Source organism: Trachinotus anak, unplaced genomic scaffold, assembly GCF_046630095.1.
Source record: "Trachinotus anak isolate AG129_WGS33_773 ecotype Australia unplaced genomic scaffold, CSIRO_AGI_Tana_v1 ptg000012l, whole genome shotgun sequence".
NCBI lineage: Eukaryota > Metazoa > Chordata > Actinopteri > Carangiformes > Carangidae > Trachinotus > Trachinotus anak.
In genome coordinates, this window is record NW_027273863.1 from 14,530,001 (window position 1) to 14,548,163 (window position 18,163).

General features: G+C 43.6%; 1 protein-coding gene across 2 annotated transcripts in view; it reads right to left on the reverse strand.

Moving 5' to 3' along the window:
* The window catches only part of bcl2b (BCL2 apoptosis regulator b), a 25,917-nt gene extending 8,243 nt beyond the window's left edge, over positions 1–17,674 (reverse strand). For both annotated transcript variants that reach the window (XR_011692834.1, XM_071490524.1), the window contains exon 1: positions 16,381–17,674. Coding sequence is in view for 1 of the 2 variants with exons in the window: in XM_071490524.1 (XP_071346625.1) it covers positions 16,381–16,929 (549 nt within the window). In the remaining variant the exon portion in view is untranslated. The remainder of the gene's footprint in view (positions 1–16,380) is intronic.
* Between the last annotated feature and the right edge of the window lie 489 nt (positions 17,675–18,163).

Here is an 18,163-nt window from a genome sequence, read left to right on the forward strand (position 1 = left end):
TTTTCCACATTCTTATCGGCACAGATTAAATATAAATATGATACAATGTGCTAATTAGAACGCAAAAAAACCCACCCATATTTTCCAAAATGTCAAACTTCTTTTGAGGTATTTTTTTATGCAAAATGTCAAGTAATGTTAATAGGTCAGTTTGGGCTCTGGGAACTTGTTACAGGCGGTTTTCGGTATATTCTGACTTGTATGGACCAAACAATCAATCAGGTAATCAAGAAAATGACAAGTGGATGAATCCACAATGAAAAAAATCATTAAGTGCAGCTCTAATCCAATGGATGACAAGTAATTTCATGATTATTATTTTAATATGAAATAGTCAGGCAATTATGCACAAAAGGTGTTTAACCTCTGCAGCCTGACAGTCCACATCCTTTAAAAATATCAGGACTTTTAAACATTCCCATAAAGAAAGTAACAGCCTTTTTAATGGCCTGACAACATGGTAACTTGAGTAATATCAGTCTGTCTGATAAAAAAAGATCAAAAGGGGAGTCCTGACATGAAACAAAGGAAACAGGGAGACCTTTCTCTTTTTTCCTCCACTAGAATTTTATTGTAGACTCAGGTTTCATACTGTAACAGTCATTACACTGGACTCAAGTGTAAAGGCAGAAACAGTTTTGACGTTAGATGCTACCCTAAAGGCTCATAAATATTCAAATTTGCGTCAGCAGCAGCATTTGTGTGTTTACAAAACAGCACGCTCTCCCATGGGAGTGAGCCTGCTCCACTGGAACATGAAACGTGATCCCCAGTAAATCACCCACACTCCTTATGACAGTCTGTGTTTTTTTTTTTTTTTTTTATTGTCTCCATTATTCATTGTCTAAACCGTCAGATAAATGAGGACTGTAACTTTACACATGAGACTTTGGTTTCTAAGGAGATGAATAACGCTTCAGTAAACTTGATTTTTATCCCATCAAGGAGGCGGCAGGAGGAGGAGCAGTGGAGTTAAACTGTCTTGAATTGAATTTGCGCAGAAGCATCTTGTCTTCCTAAGATTTCTGGGGAGGACAGATTTTGAACTCACAAACATTCCTGCTCTATTCACCTAACCTTGACTGAGCAGTTAAACCATCCTTAATCTTGCTGAGCCCACTGATTTTTATTGAACAGCTTTGATCCAACATGAAATGAAAGACTGGGTGACCTTGCAGGCTTAGAGGAGTAAGGGCGAGTGGATGGATGCTGAGTGTGTTAGCTCTCCTGTCACCTTCTCTCCCTCGGCACTCCTGGTTTATTGGCACCTCTGCACACCTTACTGAAGCTCAGACTGTATCATTTACAATCAGTCACTTCTGCATGCAGAGTGAAGCAGCATCAAAGCAAAGGGAAAGCCACAGGGAGACAAATCCTTTTCTCTCACAATAAATCAGACAACCTCTGCAGCTCACACGTCATGTTTCTTTTATTCTTTAAAACAAATCTGAGCCTGTGATTTTGACCTTGAAACCTATTTCAACTTTAACAATTGATCCAAAATCCTTTACAGTTGCCAAAACTTGGCACAATGGCTTCCTCAAATAGATACAATACAGCTAAAAGGGGATGTCTGCCTCATCTGAGGATGTCTGCCCTGAGCCCATCTGGCCCTCAGCGGAGGAGGAAGTGACAGAGTAGAGCCGGACAGAAGTGGCATGGCTGCTGTGTTGCTATAAATATCAAGAGGCTTCATCTCAGCTTCTGGCTCAGGGCTGCCCAATCTAATAAAACACGTCTCATCTCTGCTGGTCGGTCCGTTTAAAAGGCCACTGATGACGCGCAAGAGCAGAGAAGAGAATGGAAAAGGGCCGCTGAGTCATCATCCACACGTGTGTAGGCTGGTTTGGAGTGAATTAAACCTGCCTTGAGTGGCTTTTCAGAAAAGACAGGATGTCTGCCACTTTGGTGTCTAATAACTCTCTGTTCTCTCTAAGGAAGCTGCGCACAGTGCTTCGGTGCTCCAGTGACGTGTTTGTGGCTTCAAAAATCCATGTAAGCAGTGTGAAAGCCAGGGAGCTGTGGTCCTTTTCTGAGATAATTATGTATAACTCTCCGTCCTGGGTTGTTTTGTTCAAATTTTGCACTCAGGAATGCAAGTGCACTTGTATAAAGAGCCACTTGGTATGGGAAAGTAGTATCTGTGGCATTTAAAACACGCTGAAGCACTCAGTGGACAAAAAGGCAAGGCCACATTTCGCATTCACTCTACAGTTTTAGTTAATGATTAGACACCTCGGTAAAACTTTCACATTTCAAACTGCTTTATCAGCTTTAAATCAGCTTTCGATTGCTGCATACAGGAACTAAAGCACCATTTATATTTGGCAAAACAAGGGAGCATGAGAGCCCACGTTGCTGAACTGTTCTGCTGGATTGGTTCAGATAAAAACCTCTGATAGAGACCGTGGGAACCAGCGGATTCCCAAGTGGCCTGTTGCTTCTCCTGTGACAAGCACAGCCCATGGGAGCAGTTCATTTCCTGTGACAGGGGCGGCACGCTGCCTCAAGCCTTAAAAGTCACATCCACTGACCCCTTAAGAACTTGAGACCACACAACCACCATCTCAGCTGCAGTGGAGCTGATAATAGACTGACTGATGTGAGCCAAAAATGACTACTGTATATGGAGTAATGAATGGGATGTGTGGGAACACCATCTGCAACATACTCAATGTGAAGCACATGTGGTGGCTCATTGTTCTGAACTTTCCCCCCAAAAATGAAGTCATTTACTTTGGTATTTTCTTGAAATGATGCATTCAGCTCTGCCATTATTGCGGTTTTGGGCACTTGCATTGGAGCTTTTTTCTTTTAAGCCCTGATGTAACAGAATTACACAATCCTGATGTTCAAAAAGGGGCCTTTCAGACATCACTGATTGGCCAAGTCTTTGTAAAAGACCTCAACTGTTCAGTTAGTGTTAAGTCACTTCCTGTGGCAGATGCTGTGGGGATGACATCACCGTCTAGTTTGAGACTATGGCCTCTCTGTGGTAGAGCCAAGTATGGTTAAATCACAGGCTCTGTGTGGGTAACTAGGGAAAGACTAGAAGCAAGCCAAACATGTAGTCATACTAATACCATGGAGAAAGGGAGGGAGAGCAGCAGGGGAGAACTACAGTTGGTTAGACACTGTAACTAAGAGATTTGTATTTGTTTTGAACCATTAACTGACTCCTAAATCTTTGCCCCAAGTCTACGAAAAAGCTAACCCTAACAAAAGAGCAAGTTTTATGTTCATAAGACCTGGCAATGTTGTGATTTCGCCTTTGATGAAATCCCAAGTTACCCCCTGTAATTTAGGAGGCATTGCCAAACAACTTGAGTGTAATATCATCTAATAGAGAATTAAACATGTCAGTGAAGGAGAATGTATTAGGACATCAAAGCTATAGAAGCCCATCGCCTCTCGTAGTCTCCTCTTTCATAAAGGAGACGTCTCGTAAAGGAGGCTGATAAATGAAAGCTCGTCAGTTTTGGCAACAACATGACACTGGAACGGTTTACATGGGGATGGGTTTCAGGTTAAGCTGTGTTCTCCTTGTACCCATGTAAATGAGACAGGCCACAGTCTGCAACAGGACATGCTGCAAGCAGAGCAGATCGAGGATCTCAGATGTCCGATAATGTCAGAGAAAACAATCGCCTGTTTGAGGTGCAGCTCCCTCAGGAACACCTTTGAAGTGGGAGAAGAGGAGCTGGAGCAAAGCGAAAATTTTCCACACTGTCACAGTGAAGGCATCTGCTGCCAGTAATGGGGAGTAACAAAGTACATTTACTCAAGTACTGCACAGTTATTTTAGTTTATTATTCTACTCTACTACTTTTTACTGCACTACATTTATCTGAAAGCTGTAGTTACTTTTCAGTTTATGCTTGAACCTAAAAAATGGCAAGATTATAAAATAAAACACATTGTTTAAGATTAACCAGTGGTTTTCAATCTATGTCTCATCCATGCTGGAGCCCCTTGTCGTCAGTTCCACCAAAGAGACGTTTCCCCTTTGAGCTTCTCAGGGGCTTTCATTTAAAAAAAGTATTTGAGGCACAAAGAAGTAAAAACTATCAGAGAAAAGATAAGAGCACAATCAAAATATGAAAACAAATTTGTATGGCAAAACTATGTGCTCATCTTTCTTCTCCCATTAGTCATTTCATGACCATCTTAGGTCACTTTCGAAGTGTCAGACCCTCAGGTTGGGAACCAAACCGCTCACCTGTGTATGAAGTAGGCTTGTTACTACTAGCTCCACCCTGACCAGCTACAACAGTGACACCCTGCTTGTTCATTGAAGAATTTCAAGATTGTGCTTCTGTACTTCTACTTACAGGCGCCATTTGTAAGTTTTGCGATTGCTACATAGCTAACATTAGCATTAACAGCTGTTTACTTGCCAGTCTTGCCAAGAGCTTCAGCCATTCTTGCGTTTGCAAGACCTGCGGTTATGATACGCTCTCTGAGCAGCGCTACTTTTTCAAGGCAAACTAGACGCTGTAGTGACTCTGTATCGGAAAGTGACAACACGGACCGGCCGCGTCAAGCTGGCTGGTTAGCATGCTAACCTCAGTAGAAGAAAAGAAGCGATAGAAATAGAGGCAAAACAAGAGGGGTTGCTTTCCACTGCTGGAGACAGTAAAGCAACGTTTTTTTCTCAATTGGTAAGTGAACAGCTGTTAATGCTAACGTTGGCTATGTAGCAACAGCAAAACGTACAGATAGCTCCTTTAAAGTTTTGACTGCGGGACTTGTTCAAAGTGTTGTACTGGCACTGTTACTTTAGAAAACGGTCCGGAAACTTCCACCATTGTCGACTGTTGTCACGCTTGCATCAGGGGATTAGAAAACAGAAGGTATCATGTGGGAAGACAAAGCAAAACTCAATATGGGAAGGAAAGAAGCTTTACCACAGACTAAGGGCTGAAATTGTGAAATGCGTGACAAAACTTTAAGCTCTATCCTGCATGGAGCATGAGGTCATTTAGAAACAGGGGGGAAGGGGAAGGAATGATTATTCTTACACAATTCAACTTCCGGCTGAAAGCCTAAGATACCCACAGCCTGTAGTCTTGTATTCTCTCCGATTTTCAGCTCAAATAAAGGCATTCTCAGAATGAGCTCTCCACTGAGAACCCCTCCCCTTCCGCCTTGTTCAGCCTGGGAATACTGGGGAAAAGTTCAATTACCTCTCTCAGGCAACCAGCTGATTTTCATCCAGACTGGGGGAAAGGAATGAGAGGAATGCATTGATGTGTGGAAACAAACAACTGCACTGTGTGTGCCCAAGAGGCCTGATATGAGAAGGAATGAACCTTGAGATAACCAAGTCAACTGCAAGGACACACAGCTACAACGCACACTTGTATTACGTAATAAAATAGCTACAATTAAACTTTTCTGAAATAGATAAATGTAATTAAAGCCTAATGGAGTAGCTAAAAGCTGGGGTGGGCTTTACTTATATTCCCTGTCCTTTATCTTGTCTTTGGACTGAGTTCAATGTGACTCAGAGGGACCTTGGAGACAGCTATGTTGAGCAGCATGCTTTAAAAAGGCTGATTGTTTGAACTATCTGTAGCAGGTTGGCTCACTCAGAGCTGTGTGACCTTCCCTGTCTCTACACATAGACCAAAGGGAAACATGCACAGCCTACATGATGAATGATAATAAGTTGCCTATTGTGACATTGAAGGTCTGGTGTGAAAATGTGCAGAAAGCTAATAAGGCACATATCAGTTTAATAATAGAGTTTTTTTTTTGGCATTTTCTCTCTGGGATAATCCATGGAAAATGTTATTAGTCGTATTCAGTGACTGCCTGTTGTGAGCTAAGTAGCCATGGTGTTCGTGTGCACTGAAGGTGAGAGTATACAGCATCAAATGACTTTTCAGCACAATGGAAAAAATGTATACATATATGAGGCTGAGAGTGTTGCAAATGCTTTTTAAAAAAAAAATTGTGCTATTTAATGCCTGTGCGGATGTTTCCTGAGTACATTCCTCTGCTTTCTCGTCAGCAGATGGATCAGCTGAGAATCAGATGATTGTTGAGTCAGATGACTTTAACAGGCCACTCTGACCAAGTTTGCTCTATAAATTTCTGTGGAGTGAGCTAATCTATGCTTACTCTACTTAACAGCACGAACTCCAATTAAATCAAAACCATTTGCTCTACTGGCTCCATTTTCGCTTTGGTCTTTCAACCCTGGTGGCCTGAACCTACTTTGCAAACCATCCATACTTTTTTCCAGCAATTACCTCGTCAGTCCTGACCTGGCTGCAGCACATGTGGCGGTAAGAGGGACTGGACTGTCTGTTAACAGCTTTATAAGCCTCCTTTCCTTGCTTGCCCTTCTACCTCTCCTCCTCCTCTACAACCCTTTTAGCCTCACCTCCGGATCAAAGACACCTTGTGAAGTCAGCCATTTCATCTAGGAATATTCTTTAACCCCTGTCCTCCCTGGAGAACAGGTGTGTGGACTCACATTAATTCAAATCTGGAAATACTGAAGGTCAAGAGTCTGAGCGCCTGTCCTGATAGACTGGGTTGTATCTGAAAATGAGTTCACCCAGCTAGCTGATAATTTAATATAGTGACAATTGAAGGTCGTTTTACAATGGTATACTGAAACTCTGTTGATTAAATGGAGAGAAAATACATACTTATTCGGCTCGCTCTTCTTTTTTACTGCTTTGTCACAACCACAAGTGGTCATAAAATGTGAAAGATAAATGAAGCACTTTATAGGTCAATTTGCAGAGTTGATTAAACTACTGGTGGTTGGATTTGCCAACACGAGCCTCGTCTAGACATGTCAGAGTTAACACTGTTCTATAAAGCAAAACGGCGCCTGACATAACTGAAATCAGGCGTCATAAAAAATTTTCCCTGACATAAGTCACAAGATGATGCACCTTTAGAACATACACTGACACAAATCACACCATTGTCAAAAAAAAAAACAAAAAAACACCAAAATAAATGCTAAACAAAATATCTAAGAAGAAAAGGAATCACTCTCAGTTCTCCTGTTTTCAATTCTCCCTGTTTTCTTTGAAGTATCTGTTATTATTTGAGTTGTAATGACAGCCCAGCAACCAATTAAAGGCAGCTCCTTCAGAGTAGACTTGGTGAAATTGATGCAATATAACGCTGTGACAACGGTGGGTATACCCCTGCTGGCAGAATATTCCTGTTAGAAGTAGGCAGGCAGTGGTGGTCCTCCGAAAGCAGCAGGTGTTATCTCTGACGGTGACAAAATGTCCCCATTGCAGCATGGTTGTAGGTTTGAGTTCAGGATGGCGAGGAGTTTTATGAATGCTGCCCTGAAACACTACACAGTAGCAGCAATGCTTTGTTCCCTTGGCAAGGCTTTCATCTTCCACGCATTAGGGGCGTACTGCTTTTTCTGCACTTCAAACCCAATCAGTCGCCATCAAAGGTGACTGCCAGCAGGGTTGCTGTGTGTGCTTTGCCAGGGGTGAGAGCTTCCGGTTGCGCGCACACACACACACACACTCACCAGCTGAAAGCCGTCAGCATAAAAGTGCTAAAACATCTTGCCATGGTCTATCCACAGAGACATTTTTTCCTTCAGCATCAATTCCAATAAATCACCTGCATACACAAGCTGACATCTACAGTCACTGGTTCACTGCGTTAATTGAGTCTTTGCTCGGAGATACCAATACAAACTGTCGGAAACGCTCAATCAATACAACATAGTCAAAGTGATATCTGAGCAACGCCTGACCTCACTCCGTGTTGACTGAAACAGATCAGATTTCCTGAAAGCTATTTGCTGTGCTGCCAAAAATCACACTGGGGAGGGAGTGCAGAGAACTATTTACCCCAGATGACCATGGACAAGGCAGAGAAATCTATTTACCATTATCTGGTTGTTGTCATTTTTTGGGAGGACATGTACTCAGCATTTCAGAGAAGAGCCAATAATGGCATGCTGTTTGTTAATGGCCAGTGCCGTGGCTAGTTGCACTGGGAAATCCCACCGGACATGGTGGTGGTGTTGTGGCGTGTGTGTGTGTGTGTGTGTGTGTGTGAGTGTAAAGCTGAATGGCACCACTAACAGGAAGCTAGGCACCCCGGGGCCATCTGCTCCCTGCCATGGCTCACATGTCACCCTGTGACAACACAGCATTATTGATTCACAGTACCACATCCACTTCTGTGTGTACACACTGATGTGACACAGTATACGTGTGTATGCATATGCGAGAGTGTGTACACAGCCATTCTGTGGACAGCAAATAATTGATTTGCGCCAGCACATCCGCTTTTGTGTTTGCCTGTCTGCCTGTGTATATGTATAAACTTTACAGACTTTAAAGGGCAATTTCACCCAAATGACAAAAACGTATTTTCCCACATATCCTGTTGGTACCTCACCATGCAGATTGCTTCATTTTTGTAATGTTTTTAATCCTGCAATATTCCAATTTTTTTATATGAACGGTTCATTGAATAACTGTGTAATGTTAAAGGTCTCATCCGTAGTGACAATAATAGGGAATTAACCCCTGACTCTGCTGCAGTTTTCCTCAGCTGTATGAAGTATTTTAGCATCTTTCAGCTCATTGTTTTGGTTTCACAACCTGCAATTTAACTGTTTTGCTTCTCTAACCAATATCATTTTGCCATTTTCAGCAGGAAGCTGTTAGCTACCTAGTGAACATAGTGGACCATTTAACAGCTAAAGAGCAAATTATTTGTTTCTTAACGGAACCAAAACTGAGCTAAAAAGAGTCATTAGTGGACTTACATTTGTTGGGCGCCAGAAACGTGAGTGAATGAGTAAGAACCTACAGGCAACTGGTGACCATTGTGTTTACAGCTAATTTCACTGCCGCAACATCGAAATTGCCGCTTTACAATCTCCTCTCCTGAGTCTTTTAGCACAATCCTGATACGGCACAGGTGAATAAAAATCGTCAGCATAACAAAATAAGCAAAATAAGCAGCCACAGTGTTTCTACCCAGAAGCAATTTCACAAACCTCTGTGTTTGGTTTTGTCATTAGGGTCACCTGACCCTCTAACAACTATTTAGGTTATGCTCGTCATGCAACATACTCTCCCTTTATGAACAAGAAAGTCACTTGAGCGACAGTAACAGCTACATTTCAAACAGCAGTAGCCATTGTTACCCTGGAAATTAATTGAGAATATGATATGAAATCTCTTTTTAAACCCTTTTGGGGTTTTGTCCCAAAAATATCTACAGAAGCTCGACAATGGGAGGAAACGTTTAACCTTGCCCTATATTGCTATACTGTGCCGCTTGCAAGGGTGTGCCCAGTGGCAAAGTCAACTAGTGTCTCAGTAGGCTCCTCATTATCCAGCTCCCACCATGACAGGAAAGGTGGAAAACTTTTTTTTTTTTTTTATCTGCTGTCTCAAACGGTTCATTAGAACATGTTTTCCATGCAGATTGGCGGTGGGTTTGTGATGCGCAGACGCGAACAGGGCAGGGATTTATGTGTAGCACGACAATTAAAGGACCACGCGGGAGCAGTGATGGTAACACTTCTATATTTAGAGGCCGCTCACATGTCCCTGCATTTTTCAGCGATCTAGAGCGTTATCTGATGCTTAAAGCCAGGTCTCAGGGTATTAGCGAGTTGTTTGTGAGGGGGACTGGGCACGTGTCATTTGTAAATGAGTTATGTCTATGGTAATGGGGTAAGAGACAGACAGAGAGTGACTGAGGATGAGATAGAAAAGAGGGGGAAAAGAAGAGGTGAGCTCTTGACTGGAACTCAGACAGCCTTTGGGGTTCTACTTGAGGGACATCCATTTAGTGTCCGAGTTTATCTGCTCCATATATTATTCATCAGTGTGTGTTCTGGCCGGGATAGTGGAGCTTTTAAACAGCTCAGGCATGTGTCCCGAGGAGAACAGCAGGTTGAGGTGATTGCTGATGTGAACAGCATAGTGAGAGAGAACACGAACATATGGATGAAATCACAAATACCAATCTGTAGGGCCACAAGGCCCCAGCAGCCTGCATAAAGGGAATTTCGTAAGAGACGAAGGAAACAAACAAAAACCACACACACACAGACACACACACACCCACACACACACCCACACACACACACACACATACACTCACACACACAAACATCAGCACACCAGCCTTGTACAGAGGTTCCTGAATGAAGCATGCTCAGCTGACATGATCGTCCAACAAAAGAACAAAATCGCACACACCCTTCACCGGCCACTCAGGAAAGGAACACCCAGGTCGTCTCCATTATTTATTTACAGTCACTGTTCCCCAGCAGACATTCCTCAAGCTCTCCTGAGGAGGCCCAGAAATAAGCACACAGGACAGGGTGGAGGGTCTCTGGGGAGAAGTGAGTTCGTGGAAACAGGCAGAACACTTGCAAAGCACCAGAATCACGCTCCTGAAACTGAAACAGAACTATGTTTCTGTGCTAATCATGTTACTCAAGTGCTCACCACACACAGTAAAGGTGTACATTTCTGGCATGATTATGAAATGCTTGGCACGCGTGGAATGGTAAACATGACATAGAGGCAAGGAGTGTCATGTCAAGCTGAGAAGATCTCAAACTCCATGTCTGACCTTATGTTCAAGTCAACAGACTAGAAAAAAAATCCTTTTATTTTGGTGAATTTATAGAGACACTGTGTTTCTATGATTAAGACTGACAGTATGTCTGCAGTCTGACGATCAACTTGATTTTATTGTCAGAAAATAAAAGAATTGCAGTTCAAATTTTTGAATAAGTGCCTAAATTATTCATGGCACAGTATTCAGCTGCCACGAAAGCTTATCTTTGTTATTCTATGTGGTGAAAGACTCTTAGGTGATGACACAAAGCCAGAGAAAGATTGCTCTTTCTATAATAAGAAAAACACTTTTTTTTAATATGAAAATGGCCACATAAAGGCTGGGTAACATCATAAGTGGTGGCTTTGAAGTAAATCCTTTGATAAGCTGTCATTCAGTGGCCTAAAGTCTCTGTACAACAGGCATTAATGCAGGTAAGATAAGATAAGATTTTAAAGTTATGATAAAAGTCAATGGTGTCATTATTGGTACCAGTCAGTTTCACTTAGGCAGTGATTCAGATACAAGTGATCTCAGCACTGGAACTGACTGAAGTAGCCTCTTTGTTGTCACTCTGACTGCACCATCTAAACTATAAAGGGTTAAACGTGCTTTCTGAAGTATTCCACACTCTGGACTGGATGTGTGAAACAAAAGTCTTTGTGCTTTGAGCATCCCAGAGACCCAGGCAGCAGAGAGACTCGAGAGCTCTCCTGTGCTGCTCCTGACAGAAAGTATTCATGTCCGATTAATTCACAGAGTTACAGCCCAGAGCTGCCTGCGTCTGTAGGAAATGTGTCTGAGATTACAGTTGCCGGGCTGATGGGTGTAAACACAGTGGCAGATGGTGAGCGGCCAAGGCCTGCGCAGCAAAAGGGGTACAGTACAGGGGAAAATCTTGGCTGCTCCTCACCACACGAAGCTCTTTTGTGGCATACAGTCTCCATTACAGAGCTGAGAGTCCACATCAAGAGGTAACATTGCTGTCAAAATCTCCAAACTAAGCCTTAGTTAGAGAATTTTCAGCAGTGAAATCATGTTGTTATTTCACTGTTTTGAAATGATGGGTGGGAGGGAAAAACCCAAAATGCTATTTGCATGAGTAATCGTTTACTCCTCTGATTGCTGGGAACAAGAAATCAGAGTTTGTCCCACACTCTAATTTGTGAGGCCAGACTGATAAACAATTACAAATTCACAGATGGAGAAAGGAACCGACTGACTGTGACAGCACACAGTGTGAAAAGAGAAGGTTTCTAGCAGGATCAATCATGATTTATGGAGCTCATTGCACTGAAAGGCGTGTCTCCTCAGATGTAGCATCCCTGCCACTGTGGATACAGGCTTCTTTTTGTTAGTTAAAAGCCAAGGAAAGCACAGCCTTGAACACTACCTGAATGGTGCCATGGTTAGTATTGACTTGTGTTAAACAGAGAGAATTTGCATCAAGGAGACATAAATTGGATGTAAGTGAGATTTTATCCATTTTTTTTTTTTGCTCTCCTGTGAGTGGCTGCATGTGCTTCCTTTGTGATTCAGTTTATTTGTTTTTTTCCCCCCCTCCTCTACTCCGCCGACATGTCACCTATATGGAGATTAATGACTTCCTCGCTCTTCCAAATCCACTCAGCCTCAACAAGGGAGTAGTGGGGTGCAGCCAGATGCCTGCAATACCATAGCAACATGCAGGTCCCACCCATCGCCAAGCAGATTGTACTCAGGGAATCCCCCACAGGTTGGACCAAACCTAAGCCAACTCACATTGTCCACTCCTCACACACACACACACACACCCGCGACACAGAGAAATAGGCCACCTGGTTAGCAGCATTCCTCAGACACCTGATCTTGTTTACATGTGATTTAACTTCTTGCTCTCATCCACTACATGAAGATGAGACACAACAACAACACAAGAGTCCACCACGCTAAATGTTAATATCAGTGTGATTACATGCTAGGAGTGACGATGCGAACATGCTGGTGTTTAGCAGGTACACTGTCACTACCACTACCATGTTCACCATGTTCACCGTCTTAGTTTTGCATGTTACCAAGCTAACATTTGCTAAGCTGCCGAGGTAGATGGAAGCATTGTTGGGTTTGTAGCCCAGATATTTGCCCATAAATGGAAGTATTGGAATAATTGTAATTTTCTCTGCTTGAAATGAAAAGCTATGGCTCGCCAAAGTTATTACAATGCATCCTGAGGGGGATGTTAATGTGTGTGCCAAAATTTACAGCAGTTGTTGAGATACTTCATTAAAAGCTGCGATTGTGAACCTCGCGGTGACGCTAGAGGAAAAAAGTCATGGGATCATCAAAGTCAGTAGGATTCATCTTTTTGAGACAATCGATGGCTGTACAAAATTTCATATTCAGTAGTTGTTGAGATATTTCAGTCTGGACCAAAGTGGTGAACCAACCTGCCGACCGACAGACACTGCCATCTCTACAGAGAGCGGCTAAAAATAACAGGGGAAACAAAACAGAAATTAATTTCTTAACATCATATCTGAAGCAGTTCTCGGTTAACCTTTCAAAGTTGTGAAACTGTTGTTTTTCTCTGCAACACATTTTGGCATTTCGCTGCGTGCCGCCCCCTCAGCCAGTCAAATGTCTGAGGTCAAGCATATAATTTCAGTCAGACGCCGCCTGCCACTTTATTCAATCATTTGTTATTTACTGCGAGTGCCAGTAAATAAACACAGGTGCACTGTGTGGGTGACGCTGTAACCTAAATGCAACCGTCCCCTGATGAGAGCAATTTCTGTCACCACAAAGGTTGAATTTAAACAGGTGGAGAAAAGCTGGGCATTAGAGACAATGAAGGGACAGTTTCACATCCTGGAGTGTGGGAAGTAATCAGTACAGAATGGGAGCAATTTCAGCTCTGCCCACTCTCAGCTGGGTTTTGCACATACAGTCAGTGCTTTGTTATTTCTAATGGCCAGATTTTAATTTAGGTAAAACTATACTTGACTCACTGGTGATGCCTAGACTCAACAACGATTAGTGGCCACTCCTATTTTGAGCTCAAATCACCTAAAAACAACAGGAAACAGAGGGTGCCTGATAGAAAGCTGTTTCCACACCACTCTCACATGTCAAAATGTCAGTAATAGGTTGATTAGGCCCCCACCTTTGTTTTAAGAGTAGTGGGAAACACAAGACTCACCTCTAAGCACACAATAACACAATGGACAGAGTAAGTGACCGTAAACACAGCCTGTCTAAACGCACATATAACCGTGTTTGTTCCATGTTGTCGTCGTTAGGAAGCTGTGTAAACTCCTGCGAGAAAAATATTGTCTCTCAGTTTAGTCTGTACCATCACAGAGAGGTGCAGTGACTGAAACGGTTTTATTCTGATTCATGTTCTTACAGCCACCTGGCAGGTGGTGGATGACACAAAAGGAAAAAAAACTGTGACCCATATGTACTTTGAAAATGTGTGACCCCCAAAAAAATGCACAAAGTCCCTCAGCAAAGTCCAAAGTGAACCACTTGGATTTAGAAATGTGGCACATTTGCTTCATTGCAATCCACTTAAAGCTTTCACAAGACTTTGGTTGCCACATTATTTCCAAACAGTGGCAGCCATTGTCCAGACTGTGAAGACACTGAGGTCAGTTTTTTTAAACTGGGGGTGTTCATGTACATTTTACGACTAAAAACTCAGATATGATGGGCTGATTCTAATATTTTAGACTGGGTATATTGAATCTGGCAAAATAAATGAACGGATGAATTTATACAGCCCTGAGACAACTCAAAATATCTGAGGAACAAGCTCAGTAACGTGTATTATGTGGATTCAGAGAGCAGAAAGAAGTAAGAGCACAACCGAACAACTTTTAGTTGCCATCTAAACCTAAAAACATCCCAAACCTTTCAGTACAAAACAGACTCTTTAGGTCCAAGAGCTGCTATGAATAACAAGAGAAAACAACCTCTTTGGCACAAGGTGAATGACTTTCATTATATTTCAAAATCTTGTCAAGTCAATAAAAAAGGAGAAGCTGAATTTCACAAACCCAGTCTAGAGCACAGACAATGCTCTGTGCCTGCAGTGTCAGTTATTAAAAGGTCAGGTATTAACTGAAACACACACCTGAGGAAATTCCCCACCTGACAGGCATTCAAATGAATAGATAAATCAACATCAGTGCCTGTTAGAATCCAGTGCGCCGGAGAAAACATTCAAGGTAAATACAGTATTCTGTTTTAAATTATTTTCGGAGCCTCATTTGAGCCAAAATCATTAGGATGTGGTTTTTGAGGTAGTGAGAGCAGAAATCCACCAAACTGCCCCAAACTGGAGACATACGCTTTCAAATAATCCTAAATAATCCTTTGGATTAAAAGACTATGCTTTTACTCTCCAGTGGATGCAGAGCTGCAGAGATACAGTCATCTCTGCCCAGCTGGAAAACAGAGACTATGATGACCTACATTATTATACAGTGGGCACAGGCTCCAGAGACCTGGAGCAGGCATCTTGACAGGCCAGCCCGCGCCAGCTTCAAGGCACAGGTCTGAAAAAAAAAGCAGACAAAAGAGTTCCAACCTAGATGCACAGAGGGCTGCATGTTAAAAACAGCGGCTGCAGATTAGCACTCTGCGTTCCTGGAGGGCCCTCCCTCTGTTGCTGCCTTTGATATGTGGCACAACCTGCCACCTCCAGGGGCAAGGCACACTCAAGGGGAATGTTAAACGGTCTTTCCCTTTGAGATGAAATGTTCAATATGAATCATTGATGACACCCCCCCCCCCCCCCCCCCCCCCCTCCAAATCTGATACCTTCCAGCTGAAATCACCAAGCAGCACAAATGTTATGCTCTCATTAAGAGCACCTCTGCTAATTAGAGGCTAATTCGTGGCAGATTGGTTTAATAGCTGTCGAGGAGCACGAGAAGAGGAGGCGGCTGTGCTCCTCACTGGAAACAAGAGCTGTACTGGAGTTTGCTGGGGAATCGTTGTTAAAAAAAAAAAAAATGGATATGATTGCTCTCTGAATGTGTGCATGTGTGCAGGCAGGTAAAGGCAGAGCACAGATGCCTGTCCTCATTAGTACCTGAGGTGCATGTGTAATTTCTGTGTGCAGAAAACAGCGCTCATAGCTAAACCCTGTCCAGCCATGCCCAGAGGCCTGAACACATTAAGTCAATAGTTTTCTGTTTGCTGACATGTGTCTGGCCCCCTCCCTTCTGCTGGAGTCATGGCTTAACGCGTCACATCACAGCTGCACTGGAGCACTTTGGTATACAAAGCTTCAGAAACAGGTAAATGGTGAAACTGCCATACTGTGTTTTATAATGTGATGCACGGTTACTGGTCATACTGGTTTTGTGAGCTTGGTTTCCCCTTGGTGACACTGAACTACCCTGCAGACTCCCTGACAGCTGCGTGGCTGCCACTGGCTATCCAGTTGAAAGGCGGGCTTTCTGTCGGAGGTGTGACAGAGCGCGCTGTCTGATTGGCCAAATAAGTTTAACAGCCACCGTGGCCGTCCAATCGGAGCAGCTCTTTAAGTGAGGCCGTCCGTCTCGGACGTCCGCGCTGTCGTGACACATCTAGAGATGGATTTTTTTTTATTTTTTTATTAATGATGACCTACAGATGTGCTTTCCATGTTGTGAGTCAGATCAGAATGTACGTTTTAATCCCGACTAAACATTTGTGAACAGGTGAATTCACCGATTAAAACCTCAGCAAAGGAGGACTTTTGCGCCACCGTGGCACAGAACTGCAGATCGCTCAGATACACGGAATCAGACCTACCCATCCCCCGTTATCCTTTATCCAGCTGTTAAGAGGTCCATTTAAATACTCCGTCATCCACTCCGCGATGTTGTCCACCTGCGATGTCATCTCCTCTTTGGCCACGCACTCAGCACACACCGTCCCCCCGAACTCGAAGAACGCGATAATCCGGCCCCAGTTCACTCCGTCCCGGAACAGCTCGTCTATCACCTCGGCGAATCTCCTCTGCGCCGTGGAGGAGGTGAGATAGAGCTGCCGCGACATCTCCGTGAAGTCCGGCTGGTACAACCTTTCAAGTTCGTCTCCGGCCTCACGCAGGACTCTGTGGATGGCGGCGTGCGGGTCGGACTGCGGGAGCCGTCTGCACAGGTTGGATGCGTCCTCGTTGTCAGGCCCGGTGCTGGCTTCACGGCACCGGCGGACCAGAGTCGGTGGAGGGGCAACTATTGAGCCATTATTAGCAGCGTCTTCATCCCGGACGTCATCAAATCCCCACACGTACCCCCGTTTGGAGAGTTTATGGCAGATATACTTTTCCACGATGTTGCGATTACACTCGCTCGCCATCCCGGCTTAATTTCTTACAGACAGAGGGTGTCCTAAATAAAATGCATTATGCTGAAATGTGTGTGCACTGTACACCGCTCTGCACAGGCTTGTCCGAAACTCGGCTTTATTCTAATATAGCCCTAAGCAATGCAACGAGTAATCCCAGCCCGGGAGCAAATAATGCTTCGAGAGTTGAAGAAATTCCTCGATTAAAACTGCACAGGAAACGTCTCAAAAGTCAAAAGAACACAGAGTCCGTGTAAGCAGCAGTCTGCATTTCCCGAATCCTTGGAGGGACATAGGCGACCTTCTCTTTGCAAAGAAATCCAATATGCGGAAGAGGTTTGGAGTAGTGTTGGTCTAATCCTGTGCACACTACCCAGACGTGAATGTGTAACAAATTAAAAAAAAAAAACAAAAAACAAAAAACAAAAAAAAACATGAATGAAGGCCAAAGTTGTATGCGCCTGAAGGGGCTTTAAACGCCGCCAACTATTTTAGCAGCGTTAACGCACAACCATGCGTGGGACTGTGAGCCAGACAAGGTCGGACTGAGTCCTCTTCCACGATTGCTCCACATATCCTCCTCGGCAGCACCCTGCCCACCGCCAGTGGGCCGCGCTTCGCTGGTGAGGTATTCCTGACGTCAGCGAGTAATTCCTTTCGCTGCGCTCGGAGGCTCCAAGTGCAAGAGGAGCTGCGCTAGAAATCACAAATGGCTCTCATTCTCATGATTACATATTCACATCGCCGGATCTGTGGCTGAAAAGCCGCCAGACTTCGCCCAGAATAACAGAAACAGGGGTGGGTCCTCATTCAGCTGCTTATCTAGACATGTGAAAGAGAAGCTCTTAGAAGGTTCTGGTTAATTCATGAGGAGCGCAGGACCATCCCATTCTGATGAAGAGCTGCTTTGATGTGATCCAGCCACCCCCTTGTGGATGGAGAGCCAATGCTGCAGTATAAAATTGATGTACCTGTACACAATTGCCCTGAGTTCTTTGATTCCCTCTCCAGTCTCCTTTAGCATCTCTTATCCCACATGAACTCTTCGTATTCTCAGATGGGACAAAGCATCTAAAATCCTGTATTCTGCAATTCTGAAAGAGCTGCTGCTCCTGTCATGGAAGATTAAAATCTCATTTCATCAAACAGAATCCTTAAATTCCCACAACCCTCCCCAATACCCTCAAACATCAAACTTCTCATAGATTCAACTCACTCACACTGAACTTAGACTTTATTATTCAGT